The sequence below is a fragment of the Vulpes vulpes genome, chromosome 12 (genome assembly GCF_048418805.1).
Source record: "Vulpes vulpes isolate BD-2025 chromosome 12, VulVul3, whole genome shotgun sequence".
NCBI lineage: Eukaryota > Metazoa > Chordata > Mammalia > Carnivora > Canidae > Vulpes > Vulpes vulpes.
This window is the reverse complement of record NC_132791.1, coordinates 161,655,181-161,679,552: the sequence shown is the minus strand read 5'-3', so window position 1 is coordinate 161,679,552 and position 24,372 is coordinate 161,655,181. Positions and strand designations below refer to the sequence as shown.

Below are 24,372 nucleotides of genomic sequence, written 5' to 3'. Positions count from 1 at the left end.
TGTTGTTACAAATGGCAAGATCTCATTTTTTTTATGGCTGAATAATATTCTGTTTATATATGGTGTGTGTATGTATGTATATATATATATATATATATCTCACAACTTCTTTATCCTTCTTTTTATTTATTTTTTTGTTTTTTTAAAAATTATTTATTCATGAGAGACATAGAGAGAGAGAGCCCGAGAGGCAGAAACATAGGCAGAGGGAGAAGCAGGCTCCATGCAGGGAGCCCGACGTGGGACTCGATACCAGGACTCCAGGATCACACCCTGGGCTGAAGGCGGCGCTAAACCACTGAGCCACCCAGGGATCCCCTATCTTTCTTTTTTAAAAAGATTTCATTTGACAGAGAGAGAACAGGAGCATAAAAGCAGGGAGAGAGGCAGAGGGAGAAGCAGATGCCCTGCTGAGCAAGGAGCCCAACGCAGGACCTGTGTCTTCTTTATCCTTCTTTGTCATCTTTATCAGTGGATACTTGGGTTACTCCTATATCTTAGCTATTGTAAATAATGCTGCAGTAAACATAGGAATGTGTCTTTTTAATTTTATTTATTTATTTTAAAAGATTTATTTATTTATTCATGATAGACACACACACAGAGAGAGAGAGACATAGACAGAGACACAGGAGGAGGGAGAAGCAGGCTCCATGCCAGGAGCCCAGAGTGGGACTCGATCTCGGGACCCCAGGATCGCGCCCTGGGCCAAAGGCAGGCGCTAAACCACTGAGCTACCCGGGCTGCCTGCATGTGTCTTTTTAAATTAGAGTTTTTGCTTTCTTTCGGTAGATACCAGTAGTGGAATTACTGAATCATATGGTAGTTTTATTTTTAATTTTTTGAAGAACCTCCCGACTGTTTTCCAAAGTGGCTGTACCAATTTGCATTCCTACCAATAGTGTGCGAGGGTTCCTTTTTCTCCACATCCTTGCCAACACCTGTTGTTTCTTGTCTTTCTGATTCTAGCTGTTCTAACAGGTGTAAAGAGATGTTTTACTGTGGTTTTGATTTGCATTTCACTGATAATTGGTGATGTTGAGCATCTTTTCATGTGTCTGTAGGCAATTTGTATGTATGTCTTCCTTGGAAAATGTCTATTCATATCTTCTGCCCATTTTAATCAGATGATTTGGTTTTTTGGTATTGAGTTAAGTTCTTCATATATTTTGTTTATTAACCCCTTATCGGGTATATCTGCAAATATCTTTCTCCCATCCAGTAGGTTGTCTTGTGGTTTCATTGATCATTACCTTCACTGAGCAAAAGCTTTTTATTTTGATGTCGTCCCAATAGTTTCATTTTGCTTTTGTTTCTGTCACCTGAGGAGGCAGATCTAGAAAAATGTTATGGCTGAGGTCACAGAGATTCTTGCCTGTATTTTCTTCTAGGAGTTTTATGGTTTCAGGTCTCACATTTAGGTCTTTATTTTATCTTTTTAAAGATTTTATTTATTCATAAGAGACACACACACACACACACACACACAGAGAGAGAGAGAGAGAGAGAGGCAGAGACATAGGCAGAGGGAGGGAGAAGCAGGCTCCTGGCAGGGAGCCTGATGCAGGACTTGATCCCAAGACGCTGGGATCACACCCTGAGCCAAAGGCAGACATTCAACGGCTGAGCCACCCAGGTGTCCCTTCACATTGGTCTTTAATCCATTGTGAGTTTATGTGTGTGTTTGGTGTGAGAAAGTGGTCCAGTCTCATTCCTTTATATGTGGTTGTCCAGTTTTCTCAGAGGTTTGTACTTAAATAATTTGTTTAAAAAATAAAGAAATAAGGCAGACTGGGTGTCTCAGTGGTTTAGCGCCACCTTCAGCCCAGGGTGTAATCCTGGAGACCCGAGATCGAGTCCCATGTTAGGATCCCTGCATGGAGCCTGCTTCTCCCTCTGCCTGTGTCTCTGCCTCTCTCTCTTTCTGTGTCTCTCATGAATAAATAAAATCTTTTTAAAAATAAATAAAAAGAAAATGATATGTGCTGATAGACATGTGTAATGGTGCTTCACTTCTAGACACAGAATGGTGTAAGAAGACATCCAATTAAGGGACGGATATTTTCCCCACTAATGCTTTCATTCATTTTTTGCATCTTTTATCTACCTTTGGTTTTTATTTAATCCCAGCTTAGGGGATCCTTGGGTGGCGCAGCGGTTTGGCGCCTGCCTTTGGCCCAGGGCACGATCCTGGAGATCCAGGATCGAGTCCCACGTCGGGCTCCCGGTGCATGGAGCCTGCTTCTCCCTCTGCCTGTGTCTCTGCTTCTCTCTCTCTCTGTATGACTATCATAAATAAATAAATTAATTTAAAAAAAATTAAAAAAAAATCCCAGCTTAAAAAGCATATCATACTGAGTCCTTCATTTTTCCCAACCTCATTAATTTGACTTTGTCAAGTTTAGCTCAGATCCAGAAGAATTCTATAATGTGTATAGAGTCGAGCCATGCAAACAAAACCAAAGTGACAAACTGTCCCGTGTCTCACCATTCTGCAATCTTATAATCCACACATCATAATACTGCTTCCCTAGAGGTCAGGTGCAAGTATCTAAACCCTAGGAAATTGCTGATTTAGAGATTTACACTTGACCTTCCCCACTATGACACGTCTTACTCCACAGGCAAAAGAATTAAGGGGTTGTGCCAAATATAAAGTTTCTATATTCCAATTATACTTTGGGGGACCAGAGAAATGACCACAGTGTTCATACACATAATGGACCCATTGTGAGCCAGACAGGACCAGGCCTCCATTGATGTCCAGGCCTCTATCCCATCCCCACCCCAAGAGGGATATGTGATGAAGATTATTTATTTATTTATTTATTTATCATTCATTCATTCATTCATTCATTCATGAGACATACACAGAGAGGGGCAGAGACATAGGCAGAGGGAGAAGCAGGCTCCCTATGGGAAGCCTGATGTGGAACCCTATCCCTGGACCTGGGATCATGTCCTGAGCCAAAGGTAGATGCTCAACTGCTGAGCCACCCAGGCATCCTGTGATGACACTTTGGGTTTTCAGAGATACATGTGAACTTGGATTCTGTGTCCAATTGTCCAGGAAGTGTTCATACATTGCACCTCCCCTAGGGCACAGTTATCCAAATAAGTGCCATCAGTTCCTTGGCGGAAGTCTAGGAGGAATCATTACTATATACATTTGCTTCATGTTCTGAGGTCCTGGGGTCCCAGCCTTCCTTCAGTCAGTGGCTTCCAGATCCAAACATTGTCTCAGGTAATGGAAGGCAGGCAAAGACTTATTACTTTGTATTGGGGTCATTGCCATAGTCCCTGGTGAGCATCTTTTGTTTCTTCTAATTGTACGGACTGAACAGCGGCCCTGTTGGCTGCCTATCTGTCTGCCTTCTGGGATGCTGAGTTTTCATAGCTGTCACTGTAACTCTCTGTGGATCAGGCCTCCCTGGCTGCCACCTTGTCTCTGTTGCTCATTACAATCATTCTGATCTGCTGGCTTCTGACAGTTTGAAGTGCTGCCATCAGGCCTCTGCTGTTTGGGAGTTGGTCATCCCAGGGTGACAGTGATCCTATTCCTGCGATGGCATCTTTACTGTCATCCCACCACTCTGCTTTTTTACTGATTCTGATGCACCTTCACTGTGGCTTCCTTACTAATTTGGTTTCTGTGGGGGCAGCCCGGGTGGCTCAGTGGTTTAGTGCTGCCTTCAGCCCAGGGCCTGATCCTGGAGACCTGGGATCGAGTCCCACGTTGGGCTCCCTGCATGGAGCCTGTTTCTCCCTCCACCTGTGTCTCTGCCTCTCTCTCTCTCTCTCTGTGTGTCTCTCGTAAATAAATAAAATCTTTAAAAAAATAATTTGATATATGTATATCCTGCAGGTCCTCATCTGGGGCTTTTCCCAGCCTTAGGAAGCATGTTCATGGTAGCATGGCCCCCTCTCTGAGCCTTTTAGGCATGCCTTGCCTCCCTTAGAGTGGGCCTCACCTCATCATGCCATTAAGAGCCACCTTAGCCATATAACCATACCATCTTAAAGGATAAATACCAGTGTGATAAAGCCAGTGTCCTGGGATGATGCTCCCAAAGCAATACATGCTCCCTTAACCAACTCTACTTTCCACCCTCTTTGAGCATCCTTTGACACTTGTTCCATGTGTTGTCTCTAGAACCCACAGCTCCTGTCCTCCATCACTGGGTCCAGCAGAGCCCACCTAGGCTCTGTAATAACTTAATCCTAGTTATTAGTCTCATGGCCAGGGGAGAGGGGCAGGGGAGGTCCTGAGGAGCTCATGTCCTGGAGGACTGAGGCCAGTTCCACTTTCCATCATTTCTGCTCCCACCATCTTACTTTGTTTCCTGATAGATCACACTGTTTAGGGCATTCTTTCCAGTAATATACTTGCAGTGGGTTCAGAGTGTCCCCCTAAAAACTCATGTCTTCCTGTAACCTCAAAATGTGACCTTATTTGGAAATAGGATCTTTGCTGATGTAATTAGGTGAAGGTGATGTCAGACTGGATTAGGGTGGACTCTAAATCCAATGATTGAGATCCTGATAAGAGGAAGAGAGGACAATAAGGACACAGAGAGAAGATGGCCATGTGAAGATGAGTGACAGGCTGGAGTGGTGCAGCCTGAGCCAAGAACTCCTGGGGCCCACCAGAAGTCAGAAGAGGTGAAGAACACTTCTCCCCTAGAGCCTTCAGAGAGAGTGTGGGCCTGCTGACACCCACCTTGTGGGACTTGCAGCTTCTGAAATGTGAAAAAATAAATTTCTGTTGTTTTAAACCATTCAGTTTGTGGTACTTTGTTATGGCAGCCCTAGGAAACTGGTCCACTTGGTACACCATTGTTAACTGTAACCATTGCTGGGAGATGTTTTATTTTTTATTTTATTTTTAAAAGATCAATTTGAGAGCAAGAGAGAGCCCATGTGCACTTGCAGGGTGGGGGCAGAGGGAGAAGGAGAGAAGAGAATCATAAGCAGACTCTGCACTGAGCACAGAGACTCACTGACTTGAGGCTTGATCTCAGGACCCTGAGATCATGACCTAAGCCAAAACCAAGAGTTGGATGCTTAACCAACTGAGTTGCCCAGGTGCCCTGGAAGATGTTTTAAAATAAACTTTATGTGGATTATATCTATTGATATTTACTCTAGAAGAAATTTAAAAGAGGGACACCTGGGTGGCTCAGTGGTTGAGCATCTGCCTTTGGCTCAGGTCATGATCCTGGAGTCTTGGGATCAAGTCTCACACTGGGCTCCCTGCAGGGAGCCTGCTTCTTTCTCTGCCTGTGTCTCTGTCTCTCTCTCTTTGTGCCTCTCATGAATAAATAAATTTTTAAAAAATCTTTAAAAAAAAGAATGGGATTGTTTTTTTTGGGGGGGGGGAGGGGGATTTTTTTTTTATAGCTTTGCAAGTCTCTGTGCTATGGATATTAATAGAAGACAGCTGGATTCTACTAGCTCCTTCTGCACTCAATGTGTTGCAATACATTGTTTCAGTGGAAGCGTTTGAAAACACACATAAATAGTTGGGAAAAGGAGGAGTATTTTAATATTTTAATAGTCTTGGGCAGCCCGGGTGGCTCAGTGGTTTAGCGCCACCTTCAGCCCAGGGTGTGATCCAGCAGCCCCGGGATCGAGTCCCATGTCGGGCTCCCTGCATGGAGCCTGCTTTTCCCTCTGCCTGTGTCTCTGCCTCTCTCTCTCTCTCTGTGTCTCCCATGAATGAATAAACAAAATGTTTTTAAAAATAGTCTTTTCAGAAAATTGTGGGTATTTTTCTTTGCTACTACGCCAGAATTCAACATGTGCTAGCTCCTTAAAGGTGAGTCACAGTATAGAATCTAAAACCATATTGATGTACTACTTTTTCATGCTTTGTTACATTAAACTCCACTGATCTATCTGGCTTTTTTTTTTTAAAGTAAGCTTTATGTCCAATGAGGGGCTGAACTCACACCCCTGAGATGAAGAGTCACATGCTCCACTGGCTGAGCCAGCTGTGTGCCCCGATCTGGCATTTTGAACTGGTCTTTTACCCATGTGTCACTATGTAACATCATACATTAGTCTTCTGAAAAATATAGGTCCCCTGAGTTATGTAGATCTTCCAAATATTGGGTGATTTCATTATATAGTTTCATTACACATCGGGTAGTCTCTGGAAAAACCCTGTATATTTGTTAGAGAATGAGAATGAAAAAGGCAAACAATATTTTGGTGTATTATAAATAGATTTGATCTCACGACCCCCCCAAAAGGTCTCAGGGACCTCCAGGTGTGCACAAGCACACACTGGGAACAGGTATAGTTCAGAAGACAAAATGTGGCGATGACGTGGAATCATAAAACAAAAACCAAAACAAAAAAACCCCCACCATCCAAAAGAGGGAAAAAAGAGCAGAGGACAGATGGAAGGCACCAAAAACCAAATAATGGAGGAGCGGCTCAGTTCATTTGTCAAAGGATGCACGACCATGACTTCTTCGTGACCAGAAGACTGTCATGGGGCAGGTAATGACCAGCATACTCAGAGGACTTGAGAATCAGAGGACCATGGTCTAAGAACAGTGAGGAGCGAGGACACCGCTTTTGCAAAACTCTGGGTTGAAGATGTAAAGAGGTATACCCTTGGGCAGCCCCGGTGGCTCAGCGGTTTAGCGCTGGCTTCGGCTGAGGGCGTGATCCTGAAGACCTGGGATGGAGTCCCGCATTAGGCTCCCTGTGAGGGGCCTGCTTCTCCCTCTGCCTGTGTCTCTGCCTCTCTCTCTCTCTCTGTGTCTCTCATGAATAAATAAACAAAATCTTAAAAAAAAAAAAAAGAATGTATACCCTCATTGTTGGATACTATGCTATACAGTGACAAATGCAAGCAGACTACTGCTTCTGGCAATCACCATGGCCACCTGCCACACTGACGTTTGCATAGTGAATGCCTTCAGCAAGGAGGAGAGGACAGGTGGGAGCCTTCTGGGGTGTTGGAGATATTGTCATTCATGGTCTGGGGGGGTTAATAGTTGTATTCCTTTTGTAGTTAACATAAAATTATTATTAATAATTACATTATATTATAGTTATAATTATTTACAGTAAAATTATACTAATTACTAAATCATTAATATATTTTATGTTTTATAATTATAAGCTGATAATCAACTGCACAATGATGATTTGTGCATTTTTTCTGCATGTATGCTTTACTTATAAATATCTAGATGGTTTTGGTACTGTGTGGTATCATAGGTGTGATGGTAGTGCCTAGCACATGGCCTGGAATGTAGAAGATACCCAATAAGTAGTTGTTAGGTGCATGAGAATAATCATCATTAATTAGTCATAATGTCGACTACCATTTATTGACTTCTTCCTATGTACCAGGCACTGCTCTCAATGAGTTTTACATATTAACTCATGTAATCCTCATAAAAAGCCTACGAGGTATATACTGTTATCTTTACTTTGTAGATGAGGAACTGAAGTGCAGAGGGGTCAAGGAAATCATCTAAAGCCTCACAGCTAGTAGGTGTCTGAAAGTGGGTTCATGATACAGGGTCCAGGTCCCTTCATTTTAACCTCTTCACCAAACTAGTTAGTCTTCCCATTTACTGATTATGAAATGCCCCCTTCAGGACACTCACACGGTTACCAAGTCCAACCTATGTTACTGTACCATTGAGGAAGAAAAATCAACATGTGTTCTATCCCTTAGTGACCTGGGCATTTAGGTGAGCATTTGGAGGTGTCTCCAAAATCTCTTGCCAGGCAAGAGCTTGGTTAGGAAGAGTCCTTTCTCTGGAGAGCCTGCAAACCCACACATAACAGCCTCTGCAAGGGTGGGGCTGGGAGCCTGGGAGCTGCGCCCTCAGGGGTTCTTCCCAACTCACACATTCGCATGGGACCTGATTTAAGCATCTCTAGAAAATAAGGGCCCTTTGACTCTTCAAACAGCACTTACTTGATGCATGAAACCAGCATTGTTTTCCTCCAGGGCCTTTAAGAAACTGTAATTATACCCCAGTTTTTTTATTATCATGTGTGTGACAAAAATAGAACTTCCCTCACTCTGAATGGCTTTTGTTGTAATCCCAGGGCTCCTTGTATAAGTTTTAGTAAGGAGAAGTTTATTCTGATAAAGATAAAAGATAAAGATCTGAAGAAGGCAGGTGAGCCCAGGCTGGGCCTGGTGAAGCGGAGGATGCCGCGTCTGGGGGTCTCAGCCCCTAGGTGGAGCCACAGAACTTCAGACCCAGCGACCAAGGGCCACCAGGCTTAAGGAAGGAAGCAGAACTCCACAGGCTGAAGGCGCTTTGAAGCTGACGTCTCACTAACACATTAATGTATAGACATCTGGTTACGGCTATAGCTGTAGATTTACAGTTTGACCTACTTAAAGTTGAAGAGATGATTTCTAAATGCTTCATTTGGAAGATGAACCTCTGTGTGTCTTCTCCACATAATGACCCACTTATTCTTGGCTTGCCCTCTTCTTGCATTATGGCACCTGCTTTCAAATGGATGGTTTATTACTTCTGGGTTTCCTCAGAGTTGTTCTCTGTGGGGTCCAAGGCCCACGGCTCGAACTTACAGGTGTTAGGAGTGGGGTGGATGCCAATGAGGTCTCTAAGCAGTCCTTCCTGAGATACTGCTTTTCCCTTTCCAGGCGTGGGACAGGTGAATTGTGCTCATCTACATATGGGCAGTTTCGGGGGCACACACCCCGTGTTTATTAGGCCTCTTCTCTTGCATCGCTCTGGGTTATAAATTCAAGCATACATGAAATCTTCAGTTTAAGAAATTTTATTACGCTTAATGGAATTAAGTATACTACTAGTCAATATTTTAGCATGCTTGTTGTTCTCATCTCTTATCTATTCTCACCACACTGTGATGGGATTACTGATGAAGCAAGTTGGACATAGAGCATAGGTGACTTGCTTAAGTCATGATCTCAGTGTCATATTAAGCTCAGGTGGTTAGGAGTCTAACCCTAACCAAGACAGCAAGAGAGAGCACTGGAGCAGGGGCAGAGGGAGAGGGAGGAACAGACTCCCCGCTGAGCAAGGAGCCCAATGTGATCCCAGGATCATGACCCGAGCTGAAGGCAGACACTTAACTATCTGAGCCACCCAGGCATCCCTAAATAAACAAATAAAATCATTTTTAAAGGGCAGCCCGGGTGGCTCAGCACTTTAGCGCCGCCTTCAGCCCAGGGTGTGATCCTGGAGACCTGGGATTAAGTCCTGCATCAGGTTCGTGGTTTACTTCGTGGAGCCTGCTTCTCCCTCTGCCTGTGTCTCTTCCTCAGTCTGTGTCTCTCAGGAATAAATAAAATCTTTTTTTTAAAAATCATTTTTAGGGATCCCTGGGTGGCGCAGCGGTTTGGCGCCTGCCTTTGGCCCAGGGCGCGATCCTGGAGATCCGGGATCGAATCCCACGTCGGGCTCCCGGTGCATGGAGCCTGCTTCTCCTCCCTCTGCCTGTGTCTCTGCCTCTCTCTCTCTCTCTGTGACTATCATAAATAAAAAAATAAAATAAAATTCTTTAAAAAAAATCATTTTTAAAAAAGTCCATAATCCCACTTTTCAGACACACCATTCTTTAAAGATTTTATTTATTTATTTATTTATTTATTTATTTGAGAGAGAGAGAGAGAGAGCACAAGCCAGGGGAGAAGCAGAGGGAGAGAGAGAAGCAGACTCTGTGCTGAGTGTGGAGATGGACTTGGGGCTCAATCTCATGACCCTGAGATCACCACTTGAGCTGAAATCAAGAGTCAGACTCCTAACTGACTGAGTCATTCAGGCAACTACCCCCCATTGTTTCCTTCTTGTTGTTGTTGTTGTTGTTTTATTTGCAATGTATAACAGATACCAAAAAAGCACAAAACTTGCATTGGCAGTATAGAAAAAATGATGAACCTGTACACCATTATCCAGGTCAAGAGAAGAAACATGAATACCTCCCTACTCCCCCATTCCACGTCACCCTCCCTGATGACAACATTCCCCATTCCATTGGAGGGACCCACTATCCTGACTTTTCTGACAGTCCTATATCCTTGTTTCTCTTTATAGCTTTTTACCACCTACTTATATTTTCCTAAAAGAGCTATTTATTTTCCATTTATTCTTAGCAAATTTCAATTATACAATACAGTGTTCTCAACTATAGTCACCACGTTATATATACATTAGATCCTCAGACCTTATTCATCTTTTTTTTTTTTTTTTCCTTATTCGTCTTATAGCTAAACCCTTGTACCATTTTACCAACCTCTTCCTCTTTCCCCCAACGCTCAGCCCCGGCAACCACTTGCAGATATCTTTTTGAGAAAAACAATTTCATTTCCTGTGGATATATATCCAGAAGTGGGATTGCTATATTATATCTTAATTTCTTGAGGAACCGCCATACTGTTTTCCCTAATGGCTGCACCTTATTTGCATTTCTACTAGCAGTATAAAAGGATTCCCATTTCTCCTTGTCTTTGCCAATACTTAGCTTCTTGATAACAGCACAAATAGAATGTTTGCTCTTCTATGCATGGCTTGATACTATATATTCTTCTTCTTTTTTAAGATTTTATTTATTTATTCATGAAAGACAGAGAGAGAGAGAGAGAGAGAAGCAGAGACACAGGCAGAGGGAGAAGCAGGCTCCACGCAGGGAACCTGACGTGGGACTTGATTCTGGGTCTCCAGGATCACACCCTGGGCTGAAGGCGGCGCTAAAATGCTGAGCCACCCAGGCTGCCCATCTTTCTTCTTTTCCTGCTTGTTGTGATTCCTCATTGTGTGTAACTAAGGTTTGTGGGTTTTCATGGCTAATTGGCTACTTGGTATTGCTCAGGGGAGTGTACTACAATCTACCAAGCTAGTTGTACTGTTGAGGGGCATTTGAATTCCAGCTTGGAGTTATCATAAACAATGTTGCTGGGATCCCTGGGTGGCTCAGTGGTTTAGTGCCTGCCTTCGGCCTAGGGTGTGGTCCTGGAGTCCCGGGATCCAGTCCCACGTCAGGCTCCCTGTGTGGAGCCTGCTTCTCCCTCTGCCTGTGTCTCTGCCTCTCTCTCTCTCTCTCTCTCTCTGTGTGTTTCTCATGAATAAATAAATAAAATCTTTTTTTTAAATTAAAAAAAAATAAAATAAACAATGTTGCTGTGGCTCCTCTATGAAGCCATCTGGGTGACCTCATGCTCAATATATTGGATATGCGGATGCCCAGGTGGCTCAGTGGTTAAGTGTCTGTCTTGGGCTCAGGGCATGATCCCAGGATAGAGTCCTGCATTGGGCTCCCTGCAGGGAGCCTGCTTCTCCCTCTGCCTATTTGTCTCTTCCTCTCTCTCTTTCTGTCTCTCATAAACAAATAACTAATTAAAACTAAATAAATAAAAATTTTAAAATATTGGATATGTATGTATCTGGTGGTAGGATTTCTGGGTCAAAGGCTATGGCTGTTTCCAACTTAAATAATTATTTTCAGGGCAGCCCGGGTGGCTCAGCGGTTTAGTGCCACCTTTAGCCCAGGGCCTGATCCTGGAGATCCAGGATCGAGTCCCACGTTGGGCTCCCGGCATGGAGCCTGCTTCTCCCTCTGCCTGTGTCTCTGCCAATCTCTCTCTCTCTGTGTATCTCTCATGAGTGAATAAATAAAATCTTTAAAAAAAATTATTTTCAGCTATTTTCCAAATAGGCTGCACTAATTTATTTTTCTACCATCAGTGTATGAGAGCCCTTATTGTTTCATATCTGATACTCCATATGGACTTGAAAAAATAATAAACCAGTCACAAGGTTAGATAGTAACAGTGCAAAAATATATAAATGACAGGTACCTGGGTGGCTCAGTTGGTTAAATGACTGACTCGATTTCATCTCAGATCATGATCTCAGGGTCCTGGGATCAAGGCCCTCCCCCCCACCCCCTGCCCGCAACTAGCTCTGCAATAACTGGGGAGTCTGCCTCAGGATTCTCTCTCTGCTCTTCCCCTCAAATAAATAAATAAATTTTAAAAAATATACGTACAGGGGCGCCTGGGTGGCACAGTGGTTGAAGTGTCTGCCTTTGGCTCAGGTTGTGATCCCAGGGTCCTGGGATCAAGTTCCACAATAGGCTCCCCATGGGGAGCCTGCTTCTCCGAGACCTCTGCCTATGTCTGTGCCTCTCTCTGTGTCTCTCATGAATGAATAAATAAAATCTTTTAAAAATAAAATAAAATGAAATATATATATATTATATATATATATATTATATATATAACATATATATATATGAAAAGCAAAGGCCTCACCCCCTTCCCTCAAAGGTTACCAGTGTCAATAGCTTCTTAAGTATCTTTCCATAACAATTTGCAGAAATTACTTAAATAATATAATATATATAAGCTTTTTATTTTTATTTTTTAAAAATATTTTATTTTTTTTATTTGAGAGAGAGCATGAGAGGGGGAGAGGGAGAGGGAGAAGCAGACTCCCGGCTGAGCAGGGAGCCCAATGTGGGGCAGGGCTCCATCCCAGGACCCTGAGATCATGACCTGAGCCAAAGTCAGACATGTAACTGACTGAGCCACCCAGATGTCCCTATATGTAGGCTTTTAAAATGACAATTTGTGGGTATTATTTCTAGTCCAAAGAAAGAGTGGGGAAACCAAGTAGAATGAATCAAATACCTGCTGTGGTCCAATATGTTGCTATAAACCTCTGTTGAGTCTATCATTGGTAAAATATTTCCTGAGAGCTTGTTATGTGTTTGGCACTCTTCTAGGGGCTTGGCATACAATAATGAACAAAATAGTAAAAAAAAAAAAAAATTACTCCTGCCCTCATGCAACATGCATTCTGATTGGTGAGACACCATACATAGATGAGTAAAATGTATGTTAAGTGGCATTAAGAGCTAAGGGGAACAAGTCAGGGAGAGGGTAGGGGGTGCTGAGGAACTGCAGTTTTAGACAGGTGGCCAGGAAAGGCCATACTTATGGGTGATATTTTAGTAAAGACCCAAGGAAGTGAGGGCTGAATCTCACAGGTGCTTGAAGAAAGAGGGGTCGGGTGTAGTCAAGGACTGTCTGAGGAGTCACAGGGTCAGGGACTAACTGAGCAAGGGGGAGAGCAGAGATGAGGCCTTCTGGATGGAGCTGTGAGCAGGTTCTCTAATGCCACAGGCAGATGGGGCACATTCTAGGCTTTGGATGCAGAGCTAGCAGGCTTTGCTAGTGACCTGGATGAGGGGTGGGAGAGAAAGGAGTCACGGATGATTCCTCAGTTGTTAGCTTAAGCAAATTGGAAGGAAGAAACTCGAATGGGAGGGCACCTGGGTGGTTCAGTGGTTGAGCATCTGACTTTGGCTCAGGTCATGATCCTGGGGTCCTGGGATCGAGTCCTGCATCAGGCTCCCCACAGCAAGCCTGCTTCTCCCTCTGCCTGTGTCTCTGCTTCTCTCTCTTTTCTCATGAATAGATAAATAAAATCTTGGGGGGGGGGGAAGCTCTAATGGGGGAAGACCATGAGGGGCAATTTTTGGGGGAAGCATGAGATGCCTATTCACAACTAGGGTGACCTGTGGCCCAGGCAAGAAGACGAGGATGTCCAGAATTCAGGGGAGAGGTCTAGGCCTCCCATGGGGCAGAACTGGCAGAGCAGGCTGAGCAAAGTGGCCAGAAAAACAACAGTGTGTGGCAGCCGGCCACTTGGAAGGCTAGGAATAAGCGTTTCAAGAGAGATGGCTTCTGACAACAGATTACTGGATTTAACAACTTGGAAGGACTTAGAGACCTTGATAAATTGAGCTGTAGAGACAAAACCCAGAATGGAATTGGTTCAAAAGAGAATGAGGAGGGGGTGCAGAGGACAGGGTGTGTATACAAACAGCTCTTCTGAGTTGTCTTGCTGAAAGACGGACAGAAATGGCCTGGCAGCCTGGGGAGAACCTAAGAAAAACCCTGGAATGGGGAGTGCGGGAGGGAGACCGTAAGGTGAGAAGGCATGTAAATCCACCAGAGCTGTAGTAAAGGTAATTCCTGATGTTTTTGCTACGGGATCACACCCTCCCCTCTCCTGACTGCTGATCTGGAACACCAGGCAAGGGCATAAACAACTGGCAATCATATACAAGTGGTTAATCCTGAGACACCATTTTCTACATAGAAAATGTGCCCCTTTACGGGACACATTAATGTCCTGGTTGGACTGTAAAGTTCCCTAGCTCCTTCTGCTGCTGGAGGAGCTGTCACAGGGAGAGTGTTGACAGTCCCTGTCTGGGACCAAAGTGGAGCCACACTCTTTCACAAAGGTCCAGATGTTGCTCCAGATCTCTTCTTTGTCCCTCTTTGTGAGGGCCCCAGGCTATTTAATCCTGAGCCATTCAGCCTGTCCCCTGGTCTAGAAATTTGGTTCTGCCTGTAGTCACAGCCAGGCTTTGTGTCCCAGACTTGTCTCCCAATCAGATATGGAACTTTTTTTTTTTTTTTTTAATTTTTATTTATTTATGATAGGAACACAGTGAGAGAGAGAGAGGCAGAGACACAGGCAGAGGGAGAAGCAGGCTCCATGCACCGGGAGCCCGACGTGGGATTCGATCCCGGCTCTCCAGGATCGCGCCCTGGGCCAAAGGCAGGCGCCAAACCGCTGCGCCACCCAGGGATCCCAGATATGGAACTTTTTGAAGAACAAAAATATATCCACCTTCATGGGAACTTCTCCCACCTATACAAATAGAGCAGGGACTCTGTAAATCCTTCTTCCATCGCACTGACTGGGGAAGGAAGGGCACTTTAGAGAAACAGAACATTCTGGGTGAGAATAAAGGGGAAGAAAGGCCCTAATTATTGTGGTAGGCCCCTTACATTCGCTACCTCCTTTCTCCTCCAAATAAACGATAAGGAAACTGCCTGGCCTAAGGCTCAGATGAGTTGGCTCCAAATCTGGCTATTGCTCCTTGGTCCCATTGTAAAAAATCTGTCTACTTTGGGATTCAACCTGGGAAGAGGTGGTGGTTAAATAGGCTTGGTGTGACCCTTGATGCTTGCATTAATTCACATTACACAACAAAATTTCTAGTGCAATAATCTTTAATCACAGATATGATCTGGGCCACCTCCACGGTCTGGCAATACCAGAGTGAGCAGGATGATGAACGATTCATTCAGAGGTATTGAGTTTAGACTAAATGGGTTTTCACATTTCACGGAACAGCTCCAGTTCTGTGGGTTTTATCTGATTTTTTAAAAAATCGGACTGCAAAAGCAATTAATGGTCATTGTAACAAATTTGGAAAAAAGCAATTTCTCCTCCGGGGTAAAAACCTCTCTGTAATTCTGGTAGGTAGAGTGATCACCTTTGCCCTCTTTGGTGTACTATGTGTGTTATTTGTGACCCGGACTTCACCTGGACTTCCTGGCGGAGCACGTTGTGCAACGTAACAGATCAGCATCCTTAAGGTCCCTACTGCAGTATGCACCCCCCACACCCGAGCAAAAGCTCAGTACTCCCAAGTCCTTGTGCGCGAACCCCGAGATCTTTGCAGTGGGCGGTGTAGGCCGATCCCCAGCCCAGCTCGGCTGCTTGCAGCAGGGGCGCTGCCCTGGCGGCCCGGCCCGCGCTCCGGGTTCCGCTCACCCACGTGTCTCCCAGCACAACACACGGCAGCCCGGCCATAAATGCCGCTTTACGGGAAACCGCCTCTAATTTCCTGTCATGGCTGATTCGAGACGGCGAGACCCGGACGGACCCCCTTGGGCCTCTCTGCCGCGCGCGGGCCGCCGCCGCCTCGCGGGGCGCTGTGACCCGCCACCGCCGGGCGCGGGCAGCCGGAACGCCCTGCACCAACAGGCGCCGCGCAGGGCGAGGCGGACCCACGCGGCCGCCCCCCGCGGCGCCGCCCAACAGCCGCCGAACCTTCTGGAAGCGGCACCGCACCGCGCCCCGCTGCAACCAGAACCGGACGCCAGCGGAGCCGGCAGCCGCCGGGGGGGGGCGGGGGCGGGGCGGGGGCGGGGGGCGGGGCTCGCGCAGGAGGCCGCGTTCGATTCGCCGCCGGCGCTCAGGCCCCGCCCCGCCGGCGCCATGGCCCCGCCCCCACCCTCCCCCTCCATGGCGCCGCCCGGGCTCATTCATTCCGCGCCAGGCCTGCCAGACACCTGCGCTCTCTTTCAGCCGCTCGTCGCCGCCGCCGGCATGTCAGGCCCCGCCGCGGAGACCCCGTCCGCCATCCAGATCTGCCGGTAAGCAGGCCGCGCCGCGCGGGGGGCGGCCAGGACGCCGAGTCTGCGCCGCGGCCCGCGCCCCTCCGCGCCCTGCCCCCTCCCCGCCCCCGCCCCCGCCCCCGCCCCAGCCAGTGCCCGGCCCTGCCTTTCCGGCTCGTCGCCTGCCTGCCGGGTGGGGATGCGCCTCAGGCCCCGCAGCGCCGGCCGCCCCTGGCAACCCGGGGACGGCGCGGCCGCCACGCACGCAGTTTGCGGGAGGAGTGGACGCGGCGCCCTTCCGGGCAGGGTGGGTGCGCATCCCCCGCGCCCCGCCCCGCCCCGCGCCCGGGCGCCCCGGGGCCGCAGCCCGGCCCCAGCTGAGCCCCCTCACTCGAGGGCGTTCTCCGGGCGGTGGTGCATCGCCAGCCGGAGCCCCCGAGTGGAGGGACACCGATTACCAGCTCGCCGGGCGAGCCCCTGGGTGGGTCCCCGAGTGGGCGGGGGCTGCAGAGCTACAGCTCCGGACGTGGCCTGCCTCGGCTTCTGCGAAGAGCCGGTGTTCCTTGGAAGACCAGAAAATACCCTCCCGCTAACGGCATACTGCTGCATTGAGCCCGGAAGCGTCTTACACAATGGGGGCGAAGGGTGGTTCTTCGCCCCTGTCTTCCTGCACGGGCCCTTCGGGTAGACCGAAGCCCCAGAGGAAGCCGGAGATCACGAGCTGGGTTATTTCCCACTGGAGCGCGGAGGGCAGCCTCAAGGTTACTCTGCACCCCTTTGGGAAAAACCAGAAGCAGACACTCTGGTATTTGGGCCTGAGCAGAATAAGGGCAAGAAGTCTGGGAAAGCCACGGCAGGACTGGGGCCTGTAGCAGGGCCTGGCCTGGCTCACCCCGGGGAGGGAGCCGCTTCTTGCTTTGGGGGCCGCAGGTTCCTCAGCTTTGCAGGTTGGGCGTCACACTGACCTTGGGTCCCAGGCAGGTTGGTTTCCTGTGGATGTTGACATCTCACCTGAGAAGGCATTGGCTGGGTATATATTAAGTGCGGGATCAATGGACTGCCTTGACCTCTCACTTCTACTGGGTCAGAGGCCTTTCCTGACCTCAAGGTCAGTTTTGAGTTTTCCAGGGAGAGAAGATTTTTAAGGGGAGCCTTGCTGTGTTCCCTTTGTTACTGGTGGTGTGGTGGTTAAGGCCCCACCAACTCCCAAGCTCCAGGGCAAAAATAATAGAAGCGGTTAGTTGGGAAAAGGATAGGCCTAGAGTCAGGGCTTTGGATCCTTGTATTGGCCAGGTGACCTTGGCAGTCAGTGTTTGCAAAAGGCCTGTGTATCTGCTGTCTCATTGGGTTTGCCCAACTTCCCTGAGAAGCAGGATGGCAGGGGTCTCACCTCTGTGAAGTGAGGAAGGAAATTGAGGCTCTGGAAGACCCAGTGTCTCTGTAAGGTCATCCAACCACAAGACCTGAGGGTAGCTCCTGCCAGGTGAGCTGTATCCAGACCTATATATTTTCCTCTGCACTCCCTTCCAAAAAAGAAGATACTGACTTCAGTCTACACATGGAAAGCCAGGCTTTTATTTACTTCATCAGTATGATGAATACCCAGTTTGTACATGTTATCTTTTGTTAAGCCACCTTCTAATAGTTCATGGTTCTTGGGTAGCTTTAGGCACTTCTCTGTGTGCACAAACAAATGTGTGTACCCATGGTGTGTACCACACTGCCTCTGGCATATTCACAACTGCATATTGTCTCTGAGTGGCCTTGGAACAAGTGGGCAGGATGCCTGGCTGAGGTGAGCATCATGTGCCCAGCATAACTGCCAAAGGGTGTCGGGGCGGGGCTGTGCTGAGGGCCAGGCTCACAAGGGCTTGGCCTGGAGAAACTACAGGACATTGGAGAGTGGACATAAGCAGGGTGGGGAGCCCTTTAAGGACATCTGAGCTGATACCCTGTGTTGAAAGAGGAGCCACCTGGCCAAAGACAGCCAAGCCCATGAATTTAACAAGTTTCACTGGATGCCTCCAAGGAGCAAAGTGCCATGGAGGGACACTGACCAACGTGGAAAATTTGGTCCCCACTTTTGGAAGGTTCATAGGGCAGCAGTGTAGGATGCCAGGATCTACCATCCTAGATAATTAAGATGCTCTCAGGTTTTTTTTTTTTTTTTTTTTTTTATGCTCAGTTTTGAAGGAGGTGTTGGAGGGATGGGGCTTGAAAGGCTGGGGTAGGCAGTGGTTAGAAGCAGCTCCACAGTCCAACAAGGAAAAAATGTAATCTGCTAAATAAACATTAGCATTACTTAAATGGATTCAACCTCTGCCCCTTTGGAAGCTGCCTGGCCTTTCAGTGTCCCATTTTCTCATGGGTGGTTCTGGGTGTTAAAGAAAGTGTATCCAGTGCTTGGCAGTGCTTGGCTGGCACTGTGTAAGTAAATGGGAGCTCTTTTTGTCCAAAAAGTGGAACACAAGCTCAGGGGGCCTGGATTCAAATCCTAGCTCTCTGCCTCATGGCTTTAGGCACATTCCTAAACCTTGCTGGGCCTCTGCTCTTTTATTTGTGAAGTGGAGATGATAATGCCTCCTTGAGGGTGGCTGTGGGGATTACAATCTTTGGCATTCTGCTGGGCATGGTGCTTATGAAAGTGAGCTCACAAAAAGGGCAATTTACCTATGAGAACCTGAACTTTGGATGGGCAGGCCACTGTGGGATGTCAGCTCCTCTTCCTTTTGACCTAGCCCTAGGTTACAGGTCCAGGACAGCACTTAAAGTCTTAGAAGAGCTTTTTCTCTTTATTTAGTTTGGTTTATTTTTAAGTAATGTTTATTTATTTATTTTTTAAAGATTTATTTATTTATTTATTATAGACAGAGAGAGAGAGAGACAGAGACACAGGCAGAGGGAGAAGCAGGCTCCATGCAGGGAGCCCGATGTGGGACTCTATCCCGGGACTCCAGGATCCCGCCCTGGGCCAAAGGCAGGCGCTAAACCTCTGAGCCACCCAGGGATCCCCCGCTTTTCTTTTTTTAAAGATAGATTTATTTATTTATTTATTTATTTATTTATTTATTTATTTATGATAGAGGGAGAGGGAGAGGCAGAGACACAGGAGGAGGGAGAAGCAGGCTCCATGCCAGGAGCCCGACGTAAGTAATGTTAATAAACATTTAGTTAGTAGATTACATTTTTCTTTGTTGGACTCAGAGTTCTAGAATGTCAGACCTGGAAAGACCCTTAGGGAGCCCCCAGTCCAGCTCTGTCATGTTACAGATGGTGAAAATGAGGCCCTCAGAGGTTAAGGACTTGGTCAAGGGCAGCCCTTGGGCCTTGACCAGGAACTGAAGGCTACTGGTGGATTATTCCCTGCTAGGTGTCCCTGTTGCTGTAGTTTTTCCTCTGTTTACCAAAGCTGAAGTTTATATTTGGTTGTGAGACTTAACCATGGTATCAGTGTGGGCCCCTAGGAACAGCCCCCGAGTGTTTACTGAAATAAAGTTCAAGGATGTGTCTTGTAACAGGTTGTTGGAGAGTAAGGCTTCCTGGAGCAGTGATAGAAATGGTCCATGTCTGTACAGTCCAATATGGTAACCACTAGTCACTGGCCACTGAGTGCTTGAAATGTGGCCAGACATGGAGAAACTGGATTTTTTTTTTTTAAAGATTTATTTAGTCATGAAAGACAGAGAGAGAGAGAGAGGCACAGGCAGAGAGGGAGAAGCAGGCTCCATGCAGGGAGCTCGGATGTGGGACTCGAGGATCATGCCCTGGGCCGAAGGCGGTGCTAGACTGCTGAGCCACCGGGGCTGCCCTGAAGAAACTGGATTTTTAATTGCATTTATTTAAACTTATTTGAATGGGGGATCCCTACGTGGCTCATTGGTTTAGCGCCTGCCTTTGGCCCAGGGCGTGATCCTGGAGTCTCCGGATCAGTCCCACATCGGGCTCCCTGCATGGAGCCTGCTTCTCCCTCTGCCTGTGTCTCTGCTTCTCTCTCTTTCTGTGTCTCTCATGAATAAATAAAATCTTAAAAAAAAATAAGTAAACTTATTTGAATGTAAACATAGATAGTCTTCTCTGACCTGTGGCTACATTGTGGGCCAGTATAGTATGTAGTGGGATTTAGAAACTGGGATTTGTGGCAGGCTTATGAGAGGAAGGATTTCCTAAAGGTTTCAGAAGCTCCCTGGGGACTGCAATTGGCTCTCAAACCACCTAGCTAATGGAGGTGGACCTTGGTATGGACTTTGCCCTTTGCTAGGTGTGGATAATCTAGGAATTCTTTATTTGTAGGTAAGTGTGTGAGGTCTGCTTGGGGTTTTTTGTTTGCATGCTCTTAGATGCAAATCTGCTCAGAAATGCCTCGAGTTAGGAACTGCTTTGTTCACTGTTATGTGGGGAATGCCTGGAGTAGTGTCTGGCCCCTAGGAGACACAGCATCTGGTAGATGTGGCATTTAGTAGCCAAAATATTAGTGGAAAGGACCTGAATTCTAGTATGTTAATGGGTTAGATTTTTTTCCCCTTGGACTCTGTGTTTGGATTTACAGTGGAAATAATGAAAACACTGAATCTGATTTACAGAAACCAGTGCTGACTCCCTTCTTGCCAGGACAGAGAGGCTCTGGGAAAAGGCACAATCGTTGCAGCCCAAGGAGCCTATGGTTGGGTAGGCTGTGCTCACCCCCTTCCAGCCTCTCCCGTAAGTGGGCCAGGTAGCTTGGCACCACAGCCCATCAGCTCCCCACATTCAGTCTGGCCAGAGGTTGCTTTCTCCTATTAATCTTAAAAATAAAATTGCCAGTTATTTTACCAGAAAAAAAAAGATTTATTCAGGAATTGCAGGGCAAGGAAGCTTATAGCAAAACCATAGGCAAGCTTGGAGAACAAAGGAGAGGAATGCTGTTTTATATTGGAGAGGGGGGAACTTCTGAGGGTTGTCGGAACCATAAGTCTATTGGAGCAAACTGGGAGTTCAGAGTGTAGTGGCTTCTCTTTGGCTGAGTTGTGACAGTCCCCCACTGGCTGGGGCTGTTGCCAGGGGAAGAGGAAAGCTTGCTTCCTGCTCCCGGGGTGGTACAGTAGGATCTACCGCCAATGCACTTGCAAAGAGCTGCTTTTCCTGGCTGGCCTGCAGGGTGTGAGAGCTCCCCCTGCCGGCTCCTGACGCCACTCTAAAGGTCTTTGATGTTCTTAGCCCTGTGCTGGGGGCTTATCCAGGTGGGACCCAGCCCCCGTGGCCACACTGTGTGCCTCTAAGTCCACTGTGTCTCCCTGCCAGAGGTGTTCTGGGGAGGAGGACACATTATGTGGTCAATCCCCTCCTCCCCACGGACCACCTACATCTGAATAACTGAGACAGCTTGTTACAAATGCACATGTTCTGCATGCAAATTACACTTGAGTAGAAAATCAACAAAATGCAGATTTTAAAACATTTCTGAGATACTTGGGGGAACTCGGATAGTCCTTTGAAACTTAAAAGATACTAAGGAATTTCTAGTTTTTTAAGGTGAGATCATTGTAGTTATGCTTTTTAAAAAATGACCTCATGAGATAATGATTACAGACAATAATATGCAACTTTTTTTTTTTTTAAAGATTTTACTTATTTACTTAGAGAAAGAGAGCATAGAAGAGCAAAGGGAGAGGGAGCGGCAGGGATTCCCGATGCAGGGCTCCATCCCAGGACTCCAGGCCCGACCTGAACTGGAGGCAGAAGCTCAGTCAGCTGAACCACCCAGGTGCCCCAGGATGCACCTGTTTTAAGCCTACAGCTCACTGAGTTTTAGCAAATGTGTACACCTGCAGAATGACCATCACAGCTGTGACATAGGACGTTTTCATTACCCAGCCCCGACCCCTGGTAAACAGGTCTGCTTTCCTATCACTCTGGTTTCTGCCTCTTCTAGAATTTCACGGGGATGGAATCATATACTTGGCACTGTCCTTGTGAGCACCACTTTGGTGTATGTGCTGTGCTTCTTTCTTCTTACCGCCCCATTATATTACCTGTGCTTTGTTTCTCTTTTCACCAGTCAGGCAACATCTGAGAACTTTCTAGCTGTTGGTGGTTGTGAATACAGTCCACAAATGTGGATTTCAAAACTTTTAGGACATCATTGGGGAAACTTGAACACTCACTTGGTACTTGATGACACTAAGGAATTGGTGTTATATTTTAGGTGGGATAATTGTTTTGTGGTTCTGGTTTTTTTTTTTTAAGATTTTATTTATTTGAGAGAGAGCATGGACCCACATGCAGGGGGAGAGGGAGAAGCAGACTCCCTGCTGAGCGGGGAGCTCGACATGGGGCTCAATCCTGGGACCCTGAGATCATGGCCTAAGCCGAAGGCAGACCCTTAACTGACTGAGCCATATAGGCGCCCTTGTAGTTCTGTTTTTAAATGGGGTCTTTCTCATTTATTTATTTTTTAAAGATTTTTTATTTATTTATTCATGAGAGACACACACAAAAGAGAGAGGCAGAGACACAGGCAGAGGGAGAAGCAGGCTCCATGCAGTGAGCCCAATGTGGGTGGGACTCGATCCCGGGTCTCCAGGATCACGCCCTGGGCTGAAGGCAGACTCCAAACCGCTGAGCCACCCCGGCGTCCCTGGTCTTTCTCTTTTAGAGGGAATGCTGAGATACTTACAAATGCTGTTCTGTGATGTCTGAGATTTGTTTAAACTCAGTGAGGGAGTGAGTGGGAGTAGAGAGGAAACATGTCACCTGAAACCAGAGTTGACCAGTGGAGTTGTTTGGTGGGGACTCAGGGATTCATTTCCTTCTCCCTGCTCTTGTAAGTGATGTTTTCCACAATAGAGAATAAAACGACAGGGACGCCTGTGTGGCTCAGTCAGTTAAGTGTCCGACTCTTGGTTTCAGCTCAGGTTGTCATCTCAGGGTCCTGGAATTAAGCCCTGATTTGGGCTCCATGCTCAATGGGGAGTCTGCTGAAGGTTATCCCCCTTTGCCTCTGCTCCTTCATCACTTGCACTCAATTGCTCTCTCTCTCAAATCAATAAAATCTTAAAAAAAAAAATAAAAGAATGAAAAGGCAAACAGCCTCTTGAGTCCATACTCCAGACCTACTGCTTTTGCGTCTTGGGGGCCAGGGCCAGAAATCTGCATCTCCCTCAGTGCTCCACTGGAGCTTGAGAGCCCCTGTCCAAAGTAGGGATGGGAATTTCCCACTGTGTGCATGCATCCTTTTCCTCAGCTACCCTGCTGTCCCAGGACCCCATGGACCCCAGCCTCCCATGGGGACGACACCTCCCATGCAGAGAGCTTTCCAGTCCAGGTGGAGCTGCTCATCCCTGCTGGAGGCCTGGTCTGGCCTGATGGGTGTTAGAGGCTTATAGGTCCTGGAGATGGGAATCTTGGCCGTGTTGCCCACAGCCCACCCACTTCCTCCTGTTAACTTTAAAAATAAAAATTATGGGATCCCTGGGTGGTGCAGCGGTTTGGCGCCTGCCTTTGGCCCGGGGCGCGATCCTGGAGACCCGGGATCGAATCCCACGTCGGGCTCTCTGCATGGAGCCTGCTTCTCCCTCTGCCTATGTCTCTGCCTCTCTCTCTCTGTGACTATCATGAATAAATAAATAAAATTAAAAAAATAAATAAATAAAAATTTATCAGCAAAACTGGGTTTATTCAGGAAAAGCAAAGAATTGCAATTCAGGACATGCAAGCTGTGGAAAGACCATAAGCAAGGCCAACAAACAGAGGAGAGGAACATTATTTTACAGAGAAGGAGATCAGGAGGGGTGGTTCTGAATGAGAGGTTGGTGATGACAGTTTCTCATTGGCTGTGCTGCAGGGGTAGTTGATTTCTTATAAAAATTCAATGTACATCTTTTTCCATTGGGGCCCTTAATTGATGATTCTTTCCTATCAATGATTCTTCTCTGGAAGTCTGTAATTGGCAGTGCTTCCTGGAATTGATATCGAGTGCCATGGATCCCCCTTCTAGCCTGACTCCACTTAGTTTTGCCTTATTAATTTTCATGCCATTTTTGTTTTGGGTTTTTTTTTTTTTTAGGGGAGAGAGGGGCAGAGGGAGAGGGAGAGAGAATCCCAAGCAGGCTTCATGCCCAGTGCAGAACCTGACACGGGGCTTCATCTCACAATCCTGAGATCATGACCTGAGCTGAAATTAAGAGATGATCACTTAACCGACTGAGCCACCCAGGCACCCT

At 46.9% G+C, this 24,372-nt stretch overlaps 1 protein-coding gene across 2 annotated transcripts in view; it reads left to right on the top strand.

Annotated features, from left to right (window-relative positions):
* Positions 1–16,046: 16,046 nt before the first annotated feature.
* Positions 16,047–24,372, top strand: part of ACOT7 (acyl-CoA thioesterase 7) — a 100,953-nt gene continuing 92,627 nt past the window's right edge. Inside the window, exon 1 of one of the 2 annotated variants that reach the window (XM_072731130.1) lies at positions 16,047–16,213. In XM_072731130.1, the coding sequence (XP_072587231.1) occupies positions 16,056–16,213 (158 nt within the window). In that variant the 5' untranslated portion in view covers positions 16,047–16,055. The remainder of the gene's footprint in view (positions 16,214–24,372) is intronic. The other variant, XM_072731131.1, reaches the window with a different exon arrangement.